The sequence below is a fragment of the Erythranthe guttata genome, chromosome 5, assembly GCF_056151865.1.
Source record: "Erythranthe guttata isolate IM_541 chromosome 5, IM_541, whole genome shotgun sequence".
In the NCBI taxonomy this organism is placed as follows: Eukaryota; Viridiplantae; Streptophyta; class Magnoliopsida; order Lamiales; family Phrymaceae; genus Erythranthe; species Erythranthe guttata.
In genome coordinates this window covers 17068730-17082243 of record NC_142537.1, presented here as the reverse complement: position 1 = coordinate 17082243, position 13514 = coordinate 17068730, and the positions used below count along the sequence as shown (strand labels likewise).

General features: G+C 35.4%; 3 protein-coding genes and 1 non-coding gene across 4 annotated transcripts; 2 read left to right on the top strand and 2 right to left on the bottom strand.

Moving 5' to 3' along the window:
• Positions 1–521: 521 nt before the first annotated feature.
• Positions 522–4099, bottom strand: LOC105967232 (Cytokine-induced anti-apoptosis inhibitor 1, Fe-S biogenesi). The gene is made up of 8 exons (XM_012991832.2): positions 3871–4099; positions 3104–3251; positions 2324–2484; positions 2154–2231; positions 1724–1886; positions 1500–1633; positions 991–1065; positions 522–812 (listed from the first exon to the last, which is right to left on the bottom strand). The coding sequence occupies exons 2-8, from the start codon at positions 3240–3242 to the stop codon at positions 774–776; spliced, it is 789 nt and encodes a 262-aa protein (XP_012847286.2). The 5' UTR covers positions 3243–3251; positions 3871–4099; the 3' UTR covers positions 522–773.
• Positions 4100–5365: 1266 nt separating this feature from the next.
• LOC105967249 (Ankyrin repeat family protein) lies at positions 5366–7524 on the top strand. Its single transcript, XM_012991850.2, has 2 exons — positions 5366–5557; positions 6673–7524. Exons 1-2 carry the CDS (start codon positions 5409–5411, stop codon positions 7259–7261), a joined length of 738 nt encoding a protein of 245 aa, XP_012847304.2. The 5' UTR covers positions 5366–5408; the 3' UTR covers positions 7262–7524.
• A 1663-nt stretch (positions 7525–9187) lies between these two features.
• LOC148770791 (small nucleolar RNA snoR143) lies at positions 9188–9389 on the bottom strand. The gene has a single exon (XR_016031489.1). It is a non-coding gene; the product is annotated as a small nucleolar RNA snoR143 (small nucleolar RNA).
• Positions 9390–10658: 1269 nt separating this feature from the next.
• Positions 10659–13372, top strand: CLPP4 (CLP protease P4). The gene is made up of 3 exons (XM_012991742.2): positions 10659–11236; positions 12392–12898; positions 13011–13372. Exons 1-2 carry the CDS (start codon positions 10818–10820, stop codon positions 12876–12878), a joined length of 906 nt encoding a protein of 301 aa, XP_012847196.2. The 5' UTR covers positions 10659–10817; the 3' UTR covers positions 12879–12898; positions 13011–13372.
• The last annotated feature ends 142 nt before the right edge of the window (positions 13373–13514 follow it).

Here is a 13514-nt window from a genome sequence, read left to right as displayed (position 1 = left end):
CGATTCGGTTCAATCATCGCCTCGACTACAAGTTTGCGATCGGGGGTACTCCTTGGATCATGGATCGGAATGTTGTCCTTTTCCGAGATTTACTGACTGGCAAAGATCACGATTGTTATCCAACTACACAACATTCCTTATGGTCAGCAAACGAACTCTATCTTCAGGCAAATAGTCTATCACGCACTTTTGCTTCTTCTACTTCTCTTGCTTGTAACGAAGGGACCGTAATTCCTTCGAATTTGGCGGCTTTTGCCTAATTAATGCATTTGCGTTTCCTCTAAAAAAACAATCAATTTCATATATAGGATTTAAAGAATCTATTATATGTAATTAAGTGTAACTCTTCATTTAAAGAAAAAACGAAATTTCATAGATGAATTTCAAATTCATTTGTGACTCAAAAACCAGGGCATGAGGATGGGTAAAATAGAAATTGAATTTCTAATTGTAAGTGGTTTGATGCACCAAACATGAAGAAAAAAAAAAAATAATAAAATAAAATAAAAGACAAACTCAGGTGCATCAGACTAACACAATCTATTACCTCCACAACCATATTCTTTTTTGCACCACATCCATGAATCCCACAATTACAACTTAAGAACCTCTAGTTTTTTCTTTTCTTTTCTTTTTTTAATCGAGAGAAAAACAACGCAAAGAAAAGACCGAGGTCTAAAAGAGCAGCAGCAGCCTATATCGTTTTTAACCATAATCCACGGTATAAAATGACGAGAGAATGAAAAGACTTTCCGTAAGGACATTCCTGATAGTCAAATATCAGCTGCCAAGAAGTTCCCTGACAAAGTAACCTGCCCAGTAAAGATGAATGCATCAGCATCATTATACCGTAAACAATAATGCAACAAGATTGTAAAGACGAACATCTATCGCATAAACGGGTCTATAAATAGCAAAGGACTAGCCATAGTTCCAACAGAGACAAAGGAGAGGAAGGTGAATAATTGTTTGGCTTATATTTGCACGTACCTTTTCGCCGAGTTTGAATGCAGGAAGACCCTTATAAGGGCATGTACTGCATCGAAAAGCATCACCTAGACCGCACTGCACAAATACCATTAACATGTGAGAAATCACACGAAACTAAAAACAGTCGTAAAAACAAGCTAGAAAGCCAATTAAGGACGCAAGAGCAAAAAGTTACAAGCACCAATACTCATTTCAGAATATTAACAGCTGAAAATTCATAACTCATACAAGCATAACATAACAAGCATCGATTGAGACAATAAGGTGATCGGGCAATCGCTTCAATAATTGGCATGTTATGGTGACAATTCATAACAAGATACGGCCTAGGGATAATCTGGACAAAAGCAGTTCACCTGGAAATACTAGGTTGTAAAGGCATATACATTTAAACCACGGTAAAAGAGAAAGGAAAATATTCCACCAACTTGGTACGACAATAATTAATATGCTAGAATGTGTCATTCTTAAACTCAAACAGATAAATTAGAATAGTAAATTAAACATACACTTCCACAAGCAGATTGAGGATTATCCAGCTGGTCCATAGTAAGTCCAAGCTTTTCCACTTTTTCCTCTTCTTCAGCTCTTCCACATGTGCAATTTTTGCAAGCTTTCCTTGTGCTTCCAACTTCACAATCATCTAACGCATAACCATATTTCCAAACACTGCGCATTAGACTAACACAAATTCATCGGACAATGAACAAACCATTATAGAATGACAACTAACCAGGTGGCAGCTGGGGTTTCTTGAGATCCTCTTCTGTAAGGAGGCTATCCTCATCAATTAGGTCCATATCATCGTCAATCTGAACTTTGGGTAGAAGTTGGGAAGGTTTTTTCTTAAGGGAAAAAGATGAACCAATCTTCCATGAAGGTTTCTTTCCTATTACCTGTCCGTACAAGACAATAGAATCAATTTTGAGTTCTATATAACAGGGTAAAATTAGTAGATGGAACTAATAAAAGCACATTTTTAACAATGAATTGATAAAACAGTAATGCCAGATAATATATGACTAATGGAGCACATTTTGTTAAAAGAACCAAACTCTCCATTCTTCTTATATCAAACAAGAGTATCTTTTGGAAAAAGAACAAAAAGTAATATTATTTTGACATATGATAAGATAATGCATCTCATAGATATCAAAACGCACCCCGAGACTCTGTCCACCAGAAGATTGTATGTCCAGAAATCCAGCGAGCAGTAACTTGCGCTCAAGAGAAGAGTTTGTCTGCAAAAGAATCCCGGAAGATTTACTCAGAACATTCGACATAGACAAAAATATGAGGTGAATAGTTGAAATTCTAGGAATTAACAAATTACCATTTGCCCTGGGGCAGATTCAGACGACAAAGTTAGGTAGATAGTTCCACCAGGTTTTAAAAGTCTTGAGATGTCGGCAAGCAATTTATCGCTTGGAAACTCCAGTGTCTTGCAGAGGGAGACAACAGTATCTAGAGATGAAGAATCCACCAACGTCAAACCTGCCATAAGAAAAACAAAATGCTGCTTATTGTGTGTCTTAACTTTCTCGAAATACTATGGTTCGTGGGATATAACAATGCTGCTTATTTTTTTTTTTAAAATAGTCTCAATATAAGCATCCTACAAACTCAAAATTAAAAATAATATATTTAAAAAAAAAGGTGCTATCTCCCAGTTGTATTTGTAAATGTTCTAAATACAAAAGAACGGGAAAGTAACTGTTGAGAGAGACTTCAAAACTAAACAGGGGATATGAAATTTGATGTATTTCAGAAAAGTGAACTGCAATATCTTATCTGGGATACTCTCCATATTAAAATTCCAATTATAGTTGCAAGAGATAAGCGATCTTGTTGGGTTACCGTCAATAACTACGAGAGAAAACAACTAGGCGTCCATCTAACAAATATTCCACTCTATCTTATACCATCAACAAAAATTTCAACCAAATTGAATTTTATAAGCTGTACTAGAACCAGGAGAGACAAATGCAAGGAGCAGTTTATCGAGTAATTCTAATCCAGATCATGATTGAAAAATAAAGAAACAAAACATTAACAAATTACTTCATTAAACATCTTTTGCTACATAACTGAAAAAACAGAGACAATAACTTACTGTCTGATGAAGCTTGAGTGATGATCATAGGGTCAAGCTGTTCAACTCCATCCTTCCTAACCACCTTAACTGCATCGAGAACTGCACCAAGAGACACTGCTATCTGATCCGTGACCACCAACAATTTATCCTGCCCCATTTCAGTTTCCTACAAAATTGCATTACGATATGTCAAAGAACTCGCTTTTGCTACTAGTAAAAAAAACCCTCCAAAGTGCAATTTTTGGGTTATACTTGAGAAGAATTCACAAAGTATATAGTAGGGTGGGTTCGGAACAGATTTCTTCTGGGATATCGGATTATTCGGGATCGGGAAAATTGGGATTTGGGGATTTTTGGATCGGGACGGGGTTTTCCGAAATAGATTTCCTAACAAAAGCTGTTTTTAATATCCAACAACACCTCTCAATATTCATCAGTGCAACCAGCTAAGATTAACATTCAAGAGAAAATCAAGGAAGGCGAACCATAATCTTTAACGCATACATGATATTACTTATCAAGCCTGATTTCGCCAAATGGGTAAGTATCTATTCATTTTTTTATTTTTTTAAAAGAGGAACGAACTCACTTTGTACTGTATAGACCTAATTGATGCAAATTGGCAAACTATTGCCATCTTATAAACACAACCCAAACAAGAATACAAAACTGTTGTCCTGCAAATGCAAAATCAATATTTCTTTCACAAACCCTAATTCACATTTGACAAATCAAATAATCAGAAAAAATTGGGGGAAAAAAAAAGTAGAATATGGGCCACTCACCTAGACGAAGTGGAGCTCCAATCGAGAAGCAATCGGTGGTCGGCGGCTCAAAATTTCTTCCCCCTCGCAGTTTTTTTCGTGCTGTCGAAAATGGAAGTTGCCGCTATTAATAGCTTCGGAATTTCGGGGTTTTAGGATCTTCTTTTGCCGACTTACTGTTATCCGTGTTCGAATCGGGTTTCAATATAAGCTGAAAATTCAATTTTGTTATATAAATACAAAATTAATTAAAATTTATAGTATTCAATTTTGACTTTGACTAATTAACATATATTTTTTATAGGGATAATTACTATTTTGGTCCCCAAATTTACATATTTTTCATTTTTGGTCCTTTTTTTTACTATCGTCTGTCGTCGGCAAAATACACTCTCATGTCGCCATATTTTATCACATTAAGTCCCTCCGTCTATTTGAAAAGTCCTTCCGTCTAATTGAACGTCAACAACTAACAGTCAACGGTCGAATTAGGATTGAATTTGAGATTTTTCTTTGATTAAATTGTAATAAGCCACCTGTATTATTTTGATCTAGTTGCAATTTTCTTAAAGAAAAAAATTTCAAATTCCACCCTAGTTCGAGTGTTGATGGTCAAATAGATGAAGGGACTCAGTATGTTAAAATGTTAAACATGAGATTGTATTTTATTGATGGTGGAAAATAAGGAGGCAAAAGTGACAAATGTGTAAATTCAAAGGACCAAATTGTAGTTATCCCAACGTTCATACAATATATCTTCTGAATATGATAATAGATAAAATATTGTTAATTATTTAAGGGAAACAAAAAGAAAAATTTATAATTGTAAACTATCCAAAAACAAACAAGAGGAAATTACGGCCACCCCCTGAGGTAAGGACAAATTACGAGAAATCCTTTCTTGTTTGGGTAATTACAACCACGTCTCTCAAGTCTCAACTATGAATCCTTTTACATGTCCATCACTGCGGTGTCAAATTTAGTGGAATCTTATAGATTATATGGAATATTCTTAAATTTGTACCCGTTTTATCTCATTCGAGCTCCACATATTGAAGCAAGATGATCATAAGATGTGTATCTTGGCTTGTAAATATCAGATTGTGGTGCATTAGAAACTGTTTTTTTTTTTTTTTTTTGCACAAAATGAGTACAAACTATATAACATTATAATTTAGAAGATTATGTTGAATTTGACACTATACGGGTGAACGTATAAGAAGATTCATAGTTAAGGGGTAGTTGTAATTACCCAAATATGGGGAATTTTTTCGTAATTTGACTTAACTCAGGGGTGGTTGTAATTTACTCGAGAAACAAACTCAAAATTTATTCATACACTTTTCCTTTTCATAAAAAAAAAAAAAGAAAAAAAAATCAAGTCAAATATATATTATTTTGAAAGGAGGAATTTCTAAAAACCCCTAACTAAAATCGCTCTTGACAAGAGCGTTTTCTGATTTGAAATCCCCAATAGTGGTTTGTCTCCGTTGTTAAAAGCACCAGCAGCCATGGCTATATATAGCCACTTGAACCACAAACCCCAACCAGAAGCGAAAATGGGGAAGAAGCCATCGCCGGCGAACGCTAATTCCGGCAACGAAGATTTTCACGCGGCGGCTCGATCGGGGGATCTGAAGGCGGTGATAGAGATATGCAGCGCCAATCCTCTCGCCGTCAACTCACGTGACCGCCACTCCCGTACTCCGTATCTTTCTCTATTTTTCTCCATTTTTACTGTTTTTTTTAATCATTTTGCCCTTTTATTTATGGATATTTGAATTTTTAGTGTTTTTTCTTTTTTTTTTTTTTTTGAAATATTCACTCTATTTTTAAGCATTAGTTAGTTTGGAGCCTGTGCCGAGTAAACTGGAATTCATGGAATTGTAGCTTGAATTTTAAATTGCTCTTTTTTGTTAGGAGTATATGTTGATTTGCAGAATATTCACTTGATTTAGTTCATCTTTTGCTTACTTGATTTGCTTCAACTGTAAATTTTGCTTCAATACTTAAAAATCAATATACACTCCTATGTTTGTAATTCCTTAAATCTTACCGAATCACAGGTTCATGCTTAAGAATTAGAAGAACATATATGAATTATATCACAGGAAAGTAATAGAGGGAGTCAGATTTGCTCGAAGAATCACTGATATGTGATATCATATTCTGTATGTATATTCGTATGCGTGCTTATTACCGCCGTATTCTTGGTTATAAATATATTTTTATGAATATTTGAACCCACTTATGTATTTTGTGAATCGTCACTTATTCCCCCTGTTTTCGTGAAAAGTCATTCGATGTGTTCTAGGTTTTGTAAATATTGTGTCAGTCTTTTAAGTTTGATATGCATATGATGAAAGATTAGTGACTCTGTTGTATATTTAACTAAATATGACTTCATCTCACTAATTGCTTCGTGTAAATGTGCCTCAAATCTTGGAAGAACTAAATATGACTTCATGTCACAGACAGATGCTCGTCTCTTTTGTCTTTCATGTGATGAACTTGGTAAACATCATATTCAGCTAAAAAAATTGTGGGGGTGGGGGGGGGGAATGTTTTTTCTCCACTTTTCTGGTTGCTTTTTCAAACATCTATAAGAAATGAATGGAGATTGTTAGTTTTATTTTTGTGTAAATAGGGAAAAAGTTGTTTCTCATTTACAGGAACACGATAAAATAAATAGAATGCATGCATTAGCATCAAAACTTGTCGTTACATTTGGTTCACAAGGTATTTTCACACATCGAGGTATTCGATGCTTGATACAGTATTTCTGTTAATGTGCTCTTTCCTTAAGTGATAATGAAACCATAGACTACATCTAGCATCATGGTCTGGGCACGCCGAAGTAGTAGACTATCTCTGTAAGAACAAGGCGGATGTCGGTGCTGCCGCCATGGATGACATGGCGGCGATTCACTTTGCCGCACAAAAGGGCCACCTTGAAGTCATCAAGATTCTCGTGACAGCTGGCGTCTCCGTCAAGTCCTGCAACCGAAAGGGCATGACTGCAATCCACTACGCCGCCCAAGGGTCGGACGTCGAGCTCGTCAAGTATTTGCTGAAGAAAGGTGCGAACAAGAACTCGAAGAACAAGGCTGGGAAGAGCGCAGTTGATCTCGCGAGCAGTGATGAGATTCGGAAACTGTTGGTTGATTTTGAATTTGAATCGGATTCGTCGTCTGGGAAAGGTGAAAAGGGGGCTGAAAAGGAGGTTTCGGATAGAGAAGAAGGGGAGGTGTATGAAGGGAATGAAAATGGGGAAGAAGGGAAAGATGAGAACCTGAAGAGAAAAAGTGAAGGAGATGAAATTAAAGAGAATCGAGTGGGGATTAAGAAATCGAAAGTTGCTCTTAGTCATCTTGTAGCTACAGACGACACGCTGGAAGAAGATGAAGACTAGTTGAAATTTGTGCCAAGAAAACGGCTTCTTTTTTTTTTTTCGTTTTCGCTTTTTGATAATCAAGAAAATGGCTTTGAGAGTGTAGGCTTGTAGCTTCTTGAGAGTAGGTGTATTGTTATGGTGTTGTAGAGAATCAACTAGCATCAGAACTTGAGAAATTTTATGTCTTCCTCTTGTATCTTCACCTTTTTCCTGATCAAATATCAGGTGTTCAAACATTTAATCACCATTTACATATTTTAAAATATAATTTTTATCTCCAATGGAGTTATTGATAAAGGTTCTCTTTTGATAATTGATTTATTGAAAATTGAATTATCAAAAATGTATCCACGTAAATCATCAAATCACATGATAATAATATGCGTCAACTACAAATAAAACCAACCATAGACTTCTATTTAGGGCAAGCTCAATGGAGTAAGAGGGTCTCTAAATTTAAATTTTAGAAACCAAGTTAGAGAGTAGAGGTCTCTTTCCAATAAGGAGTTTTACAAGATTAATTTATAAATTATTTTATATTATAACTAAATTATAATTTAGTTTTGTACATTAAATTTTCAATAATTATCTTCCATTTTCAATATCTTTAGTTTGTAGGGTAAATTTCGGCCACTTTATAAATTATTTAATATTATAACTAAATTATAATTTAGTTTTGTACATTAAATTTTCAATAGTTATCTTCCATATGCATTATCTTTATTTTGTAGAGTAAATTTCGGCCACTCACGAGGTAATATTAAACTACGAAAAAACCTCTCATGTTTGACTGATTACAACCAACCCCTCAATTGTGAATCTTCTCACACATCCATCCTTATAGTGTTAAATTCAACAATATCTTCTAGATTCCGTGTACAATTCTCTACTTTGTCATCGTTTTGTGCTAAAATGCAATTTTTGATGCAACACAATCTGATATTTACAAGTCATGAGACAAATCTTGCTAAAATGCAGTTTTTTATGCACCACAATCTGATATTTAACACAATCTGATATTTACAAGTCATGAGACAAATCTTGCTAAAATGCAGTTTTTGATGCACCACAATCTGATATTTACGAATCGGAGAATATTTCATATAATCTAAAAAATTCCACTAAATTTAATACCGTAAGAGTGAGTCTAAGAATAATCATAGTTGAAGGATTGGTTGTAATTACACAAAAATAAAAAAAAACTCACCTGAAGAGACTTATTAGTGTAAGTATTTATTTTACTTCTTTACGAAATTATGGGTTGGAAGAAATTATGAGATTCTAAATTATGAGATTTTAAACCTTAATCTTCTTCACCTGAAGAGACTTATTAGTATAAGTATTTATTTTACTTCTTTACGTAAAAATCAATTAATTACATTAAATAACTACATCACGTGTTTATAACCAAACAAAAATTTAATTTGGAAACACTTTTCTCAAATTACCCAATTTTATTAAAAAGGTATAATACATAGAATAAAATAAATATTCAATAAATAAATACCAATTTGGCAATTTCTAACAGATTTGTCATTTACATTTTATAAATCCATTATTAGTAACTTTATCAAACAATTAACCATCAGTAATTAATAAATTTTATTAGGGCAATTTTTGTTAATTGTAAGGGTTTAGCATATGAATCATCTGTTCATGAGTATGTATACTTCTGCTGCGTATAAACAAATCTTTGTATAAAAATATTAATAAATATATAAACTGAAAATATCTAAATAATTTAAAAATAAATAATGAAAAAAATCAATCTGGAAAAACTTTTAACACTCCCAAATCACTGAATCCATCAATTGCATCAATTAATCAAATCATATTAATAATTAATTAAAAAATAGTGTATCCATCATTTCCATCGATGAAACTACAAAAAAAATTAATCAAAAAAAAAATAATGAAATAAAAAATCTGAATTTGAATAGAAAAGAATATGAGATGAATTTAGTAGAGAAGCTCCGGCGAAAAAAGGAACTCCTCTGTGGATTCATCCCAACGGTTGTCTGGCCGCCGCCGACCAAAAGATCGGCATTCCATTTCTGCACAGTCGATCAGAGGCTACTCCATTATTTTATTTATTCTATATTTCAAGAATATATTTTTTTGGGGTAGCCTTTGATACGTAGTGCAATTTACAAAAACGATAAAAAAAAAATTATAGAATTATAAAACATATTATTTACAGAAGGGAGCGGAGGAGAGCGGAGGAGACGATGAACAGAGGTAAACCCTAGAATTGATTTGTGAGGATTGAATTATTTGAGGGTGATATAAATAGATGAGGAGTGGGGGTATAATGGGCTTATTTGAAAAGCCCATTTACGGAAATATTCGGCCGTGGTTCATTAAAAAAAACCTAATTATCACTTTTTTTATGATATAAATCACAACCACCTCCCTGTGTTATAGTCAGTTTACAAAAATTCCCCACGTGTTTTCGATATTACTTCAAGACCCATAAACTTTGTAATTTCTTTACATCCACTCACCTACAAAAAAGAGTGTTATTGTAAGCAATTTATAATTTTCAGTTTTTTATTTGAATGTTGCATAACATTTCATACAATAGAGCATATGCATGAAATTTATATATTATATCAAGTAGAATCAGGATATTCTATGAATTTAAAGAATCTAATTTTTTTTGGTTTCTTTTTTCATGGTCCAAATATATTAGAGGTATAAAATGTATTTGAGCTTGGTATATGATGTAGCATAAATGACTCTATCACAAAATGAAGAAGTAGAATGAGCCTGAAGTGAAAAAAAGTTCATATAAGAAGAAGTACACATTTTCTGAAAAGACCTACAAAATTGAGTGTTGGGTTGTTTTTCCCAGTTAGCACTCCGATGGTTAAGTAAGTTATAATCGTGGAGACACAATATAAGTGTATTTAGAGACATATAATAAGGGTATATGTATTAGAAATACCAAGGAGGGTCGTCGTTCCGTTGTGTTTCAAGACTGTATTTATACATGTTGTAGGGATGGGATAGTGGACCCCCGTTATGCCTTTGATCAGATCATACGAGAGAGTGGTGTGTCTACTTCAGTTGTGCTTGTTTGCGATATGGGTCAGCTCAATGGAGAGAGCATGCTGGTGTGGCCGCTCCTAATTCTGCCGTAAATTGGTCTTTTTTCCAATCCATATCATGTTGCAGACTTTCCGCCTTTGATTCTGACATTGAATCGAATATAGTCACATTCATCGTCTATGTCTATTCCACGTGCGGCTAATGACAAATTCTTATAAAATTATACCAAGGTGAGAATTGAGTCCGAACACAGTATAAAATTCTTACTATATGGAGTTTAGGGCAATCGAATCCGTCTCAGTATAAAATTCAAAACCCGAAAAAATATACGAGACAAATAGTGCTTTTAACAAGGCTTTCATTTATCTTTCACAAAAAGCCCAAATGCATAATGGATTGCATTTCTAATTTCTAAAAATAATCCAACTCCTTTTATCCATCTCACCTCATCTTCCTCCTCTCCCTCTCTCTCTCTCACACACACACACACACACACTTGCACAGTGTTACCAGTCAAATTGCCATGGACTCTCTCACCTTCTCCACGCCGCTCGCCCACCACCACCACTCACTCCCCTCCCTCCGCCGCCCCTCCCTCCTCCAAGCTCCGCCTCCCGCCGCTCTCTCCTTCCATACACAGAAGCCCCTCAACTCACCCCTCAAATGCTCCTCCCTCTCTTCCTTCCACCACCAAACCCTCACTTCCCCGGAATCCCTCCTCTTCCACCTCTCCCCCTCCGCGGAGCAGGCCCCCCCCACCGCCACGCGCGGCGCGGACACCGATGCCATGGGGCTGTTGCTCAGAGAGAGAATTGTCTTCCTGGGGAACCAAATTGATGATTTTGTCGCCGACGCTATCATCAGTCAGCTGATCTTGTTGGATGCACAGGATCCTAAGAAGGATATTCGCCTCTTCGTCAATTCCCCCGGTGGCTCACTCAGGTGTGTTCATTCCCCATTTGAAAGTAATTTGGGATTTTATTTTTCATTTAGGGTTTTTTTGATTTCTGGTATGCCAATTTGCTATATATTGATTGGTTAAAGTAAATCATTTTTTTTTTGCTTTACACTGATATTGCTCGATTATTGGGTGGTAATTTGGTTATTTATAAATATTGCTATCGAGAATAACAATTTAGGGCATGAATTGGAAGCTAGGTTTTGACAGTATGAAAGTACAATTTGTGCCTTCCTTTGGTGCATTAGCTTCTTGACACTAAGATATAATGTTGCTGAAGACGGTGTAATTCGAGATCTTGCACAATATCTTCTTTACTAGTGATCCGCACGTGAAGCAAACGGAAGTAATTTTGGTTTCTTCGTCGCGGACTGTTATCCTGCAGAATATCAATATCATGTTCCTGAATCAAGAGGACATTGACTAATCCTATATTGATTAATCTGTGAGATACATTCTTGCATGCAAAAAGGCGGATGCAGGGATTACTTGGTGCCTTAAGAAAGTATGTGGGATAGATAGTGTGCGACGATCTTTCTTTCTTCCCCTTAATCACGCATCATGCTCCGCGACTTTCTATCTGATGTGTCATTAAGGAAGCAAGAATTGCATAAGTAACACATGGATGGGCTATTAGTTATAAATAGTTCCTAATTGTCCAAGAATCAAAATTTCATTCGACGTGACTATACGGTTGCAAGCATATCTCGTATATGTGAGCCAATATCAGAAATTTGAACCGTCAGGGATTCCTGGGCCGATTTGGTTGCTACAGTTTTAATACCTCGTCGGAAATACAATGGACTAGTTGTTTGTAAGATTTAAAATAGAATTTTTTTATCGCAAGTGCGAAAGGGTTTGGCTTGTGCAGAGTTTTCTTTCCTTCTTTAGAAAAAAAAAATTTAGACACCAAGACTGCACATCACTATAGTTTCTTAATTCATGACAGTTTATATCTTTCACAAATTGTTAGCAGATAACTTGACAAGAGTTCTACACTTTAGTCTTCCTTATGCCTTCTTCTTTCAATATTTGCAATCTGGTGACCCGTGACTGAGTTCTCCATTAGTTTTGTTATCTTACTTTACCGTCTAAGATTGCCTTTCCATGATTTTTATTTTTATTTTCTTTCTTATTAGTGCGACAATGGCCATCTTTGATGTGGTACGTCTAATAAGAGCCGATGTCTCCACAATCGCACTAGGCATTTCTGCATCAACAGCTTCAATCATACTCGGTGGCGGTACTAAAGGCAAACGCTTTGCCATGCCTAACACACGAATAATGATACATCAACCCCTTGGAGGTGCTAGTGGGCAAGCCATAGACGTCGAAATTCAAGCTAAGGAAGTTATGCATAACAAGAAGAATATCACAAGCATTATAGCTGGTTTCACTGGCCGATCAATCGAACAAGTCGAGAAAGATATTGATAGAGATCGCTATATGTCCCCTATTGAAGCAGTTGAGTACGGCATAATCGATGGAGTCATTGACGGAGATAGCATTATCCCACTTATGCCCGTTCCTGATAGGGTTAAGGCGTCTAATTTCAATTACGAGGAGATTAGCAAAGACCCCAGAAAGTTTTTGACTCCAGAAATCCCTGATGACGAGATTTATTAGTTGTTTAAGAGTTATTACAGGTACACTTAACTTTCTTGATTTCATAGTTCCTTTATTCTATATCTTGTGTGTCGAGTTTAGTACAGAAAGAAACTGCTGCAATTGTTAAGCACTGTTGATATTGTTTTCCAGATGAAGAGGGCAACTCAATTTGGATTGATTTTTCTATGTCGGGAAACAGTTCCGAGTTTTATTACCGTTTGCATTTGCTGTAAGAAGATTTCCAGTTCCAGTTGTGGCAAGAACATCACTGCAGGATTCCATTATCCGATTTTTTCTCATCTGGTAATGTTAGGGGATTCGTGTTAAATTCAGGCAAATGCCTAGGGGTGAAATTCTTGATTGTTTGCCTGTAATATACTATGTTACTGTTATTGCGCATTTTATCATTACAAGAAACACGAAAAGCTCGTTCGGAGCTTGTTATTAAAAAATGGGGATATTTGTTGTAGAAGTAATTACTTTTAGAAATGATGCAGCAGAAACTTGTGATCTGGGTTGACTCAGTTGTTAGTTGTTGTTTGCCTCTGGTGGTGTAGTATAAATCGATCTTTAAATATTGGTATGCAGAGAGGTGGTTTATGTTTTTATGTTGACTGCTGTATGTGAAAAGAAAAGTCAACAGAAAGGAACAAA

Excerpts from the sequence above, each read along its gene's own strand:
- LOC105967232 (XM_012991832.2), bottom strand. The coding sequence starts at position 3,242 with ATGGGGCAGGATAAATTGTTGGTGGTCACGGATCAGATAGCAGTGTCT. Across the intron at positions 2,485-3,103 it reads CACTCAAGCTTCATCAGACA|GTTTGACGTTGGTGGATTCT; the intron begins GTAAGTTATTGT and ends TTCTTATGGCAG. Across the intron at positions 1,066-1,499 it reads CTCAATCTGCTTGTGGAAGT|TGCGGTCTAGGTGATGCTTT; the intron begins GTATGTTTAATT and ends GTATTTGTGCAG.
- LOC105967249 (XM_012991850.2), top strand. The coding sequence starts at position 5,409 with ATGGGGAAGAAGCCATCGCCGGCGAACGCTAATTCCGGCAACGAAGAT. Across the intron at positions 5,558-6,672 it reads GACCGCCACTCCCGTACTCC|ACTACATCTAGCATCATGGT; the intron begins GTATCTTTCTCT and ends ATGAAACCATAG.
- CLPP4 (XM_012991742.2), top strand. The coding sequence starts at position 10,818 with ATGGACTCTCTCACCTTCTCCACGCCGCTCGCCCACCACCACCACTCA. Across the intron at positions 11,237-12,391 it reads TCCCCCGGTGGCTCACTCAG|TGCGACAATGGCCATCTTTG; the intron begins GTGTGTTCATTC and ends CTTTCTTATTAG.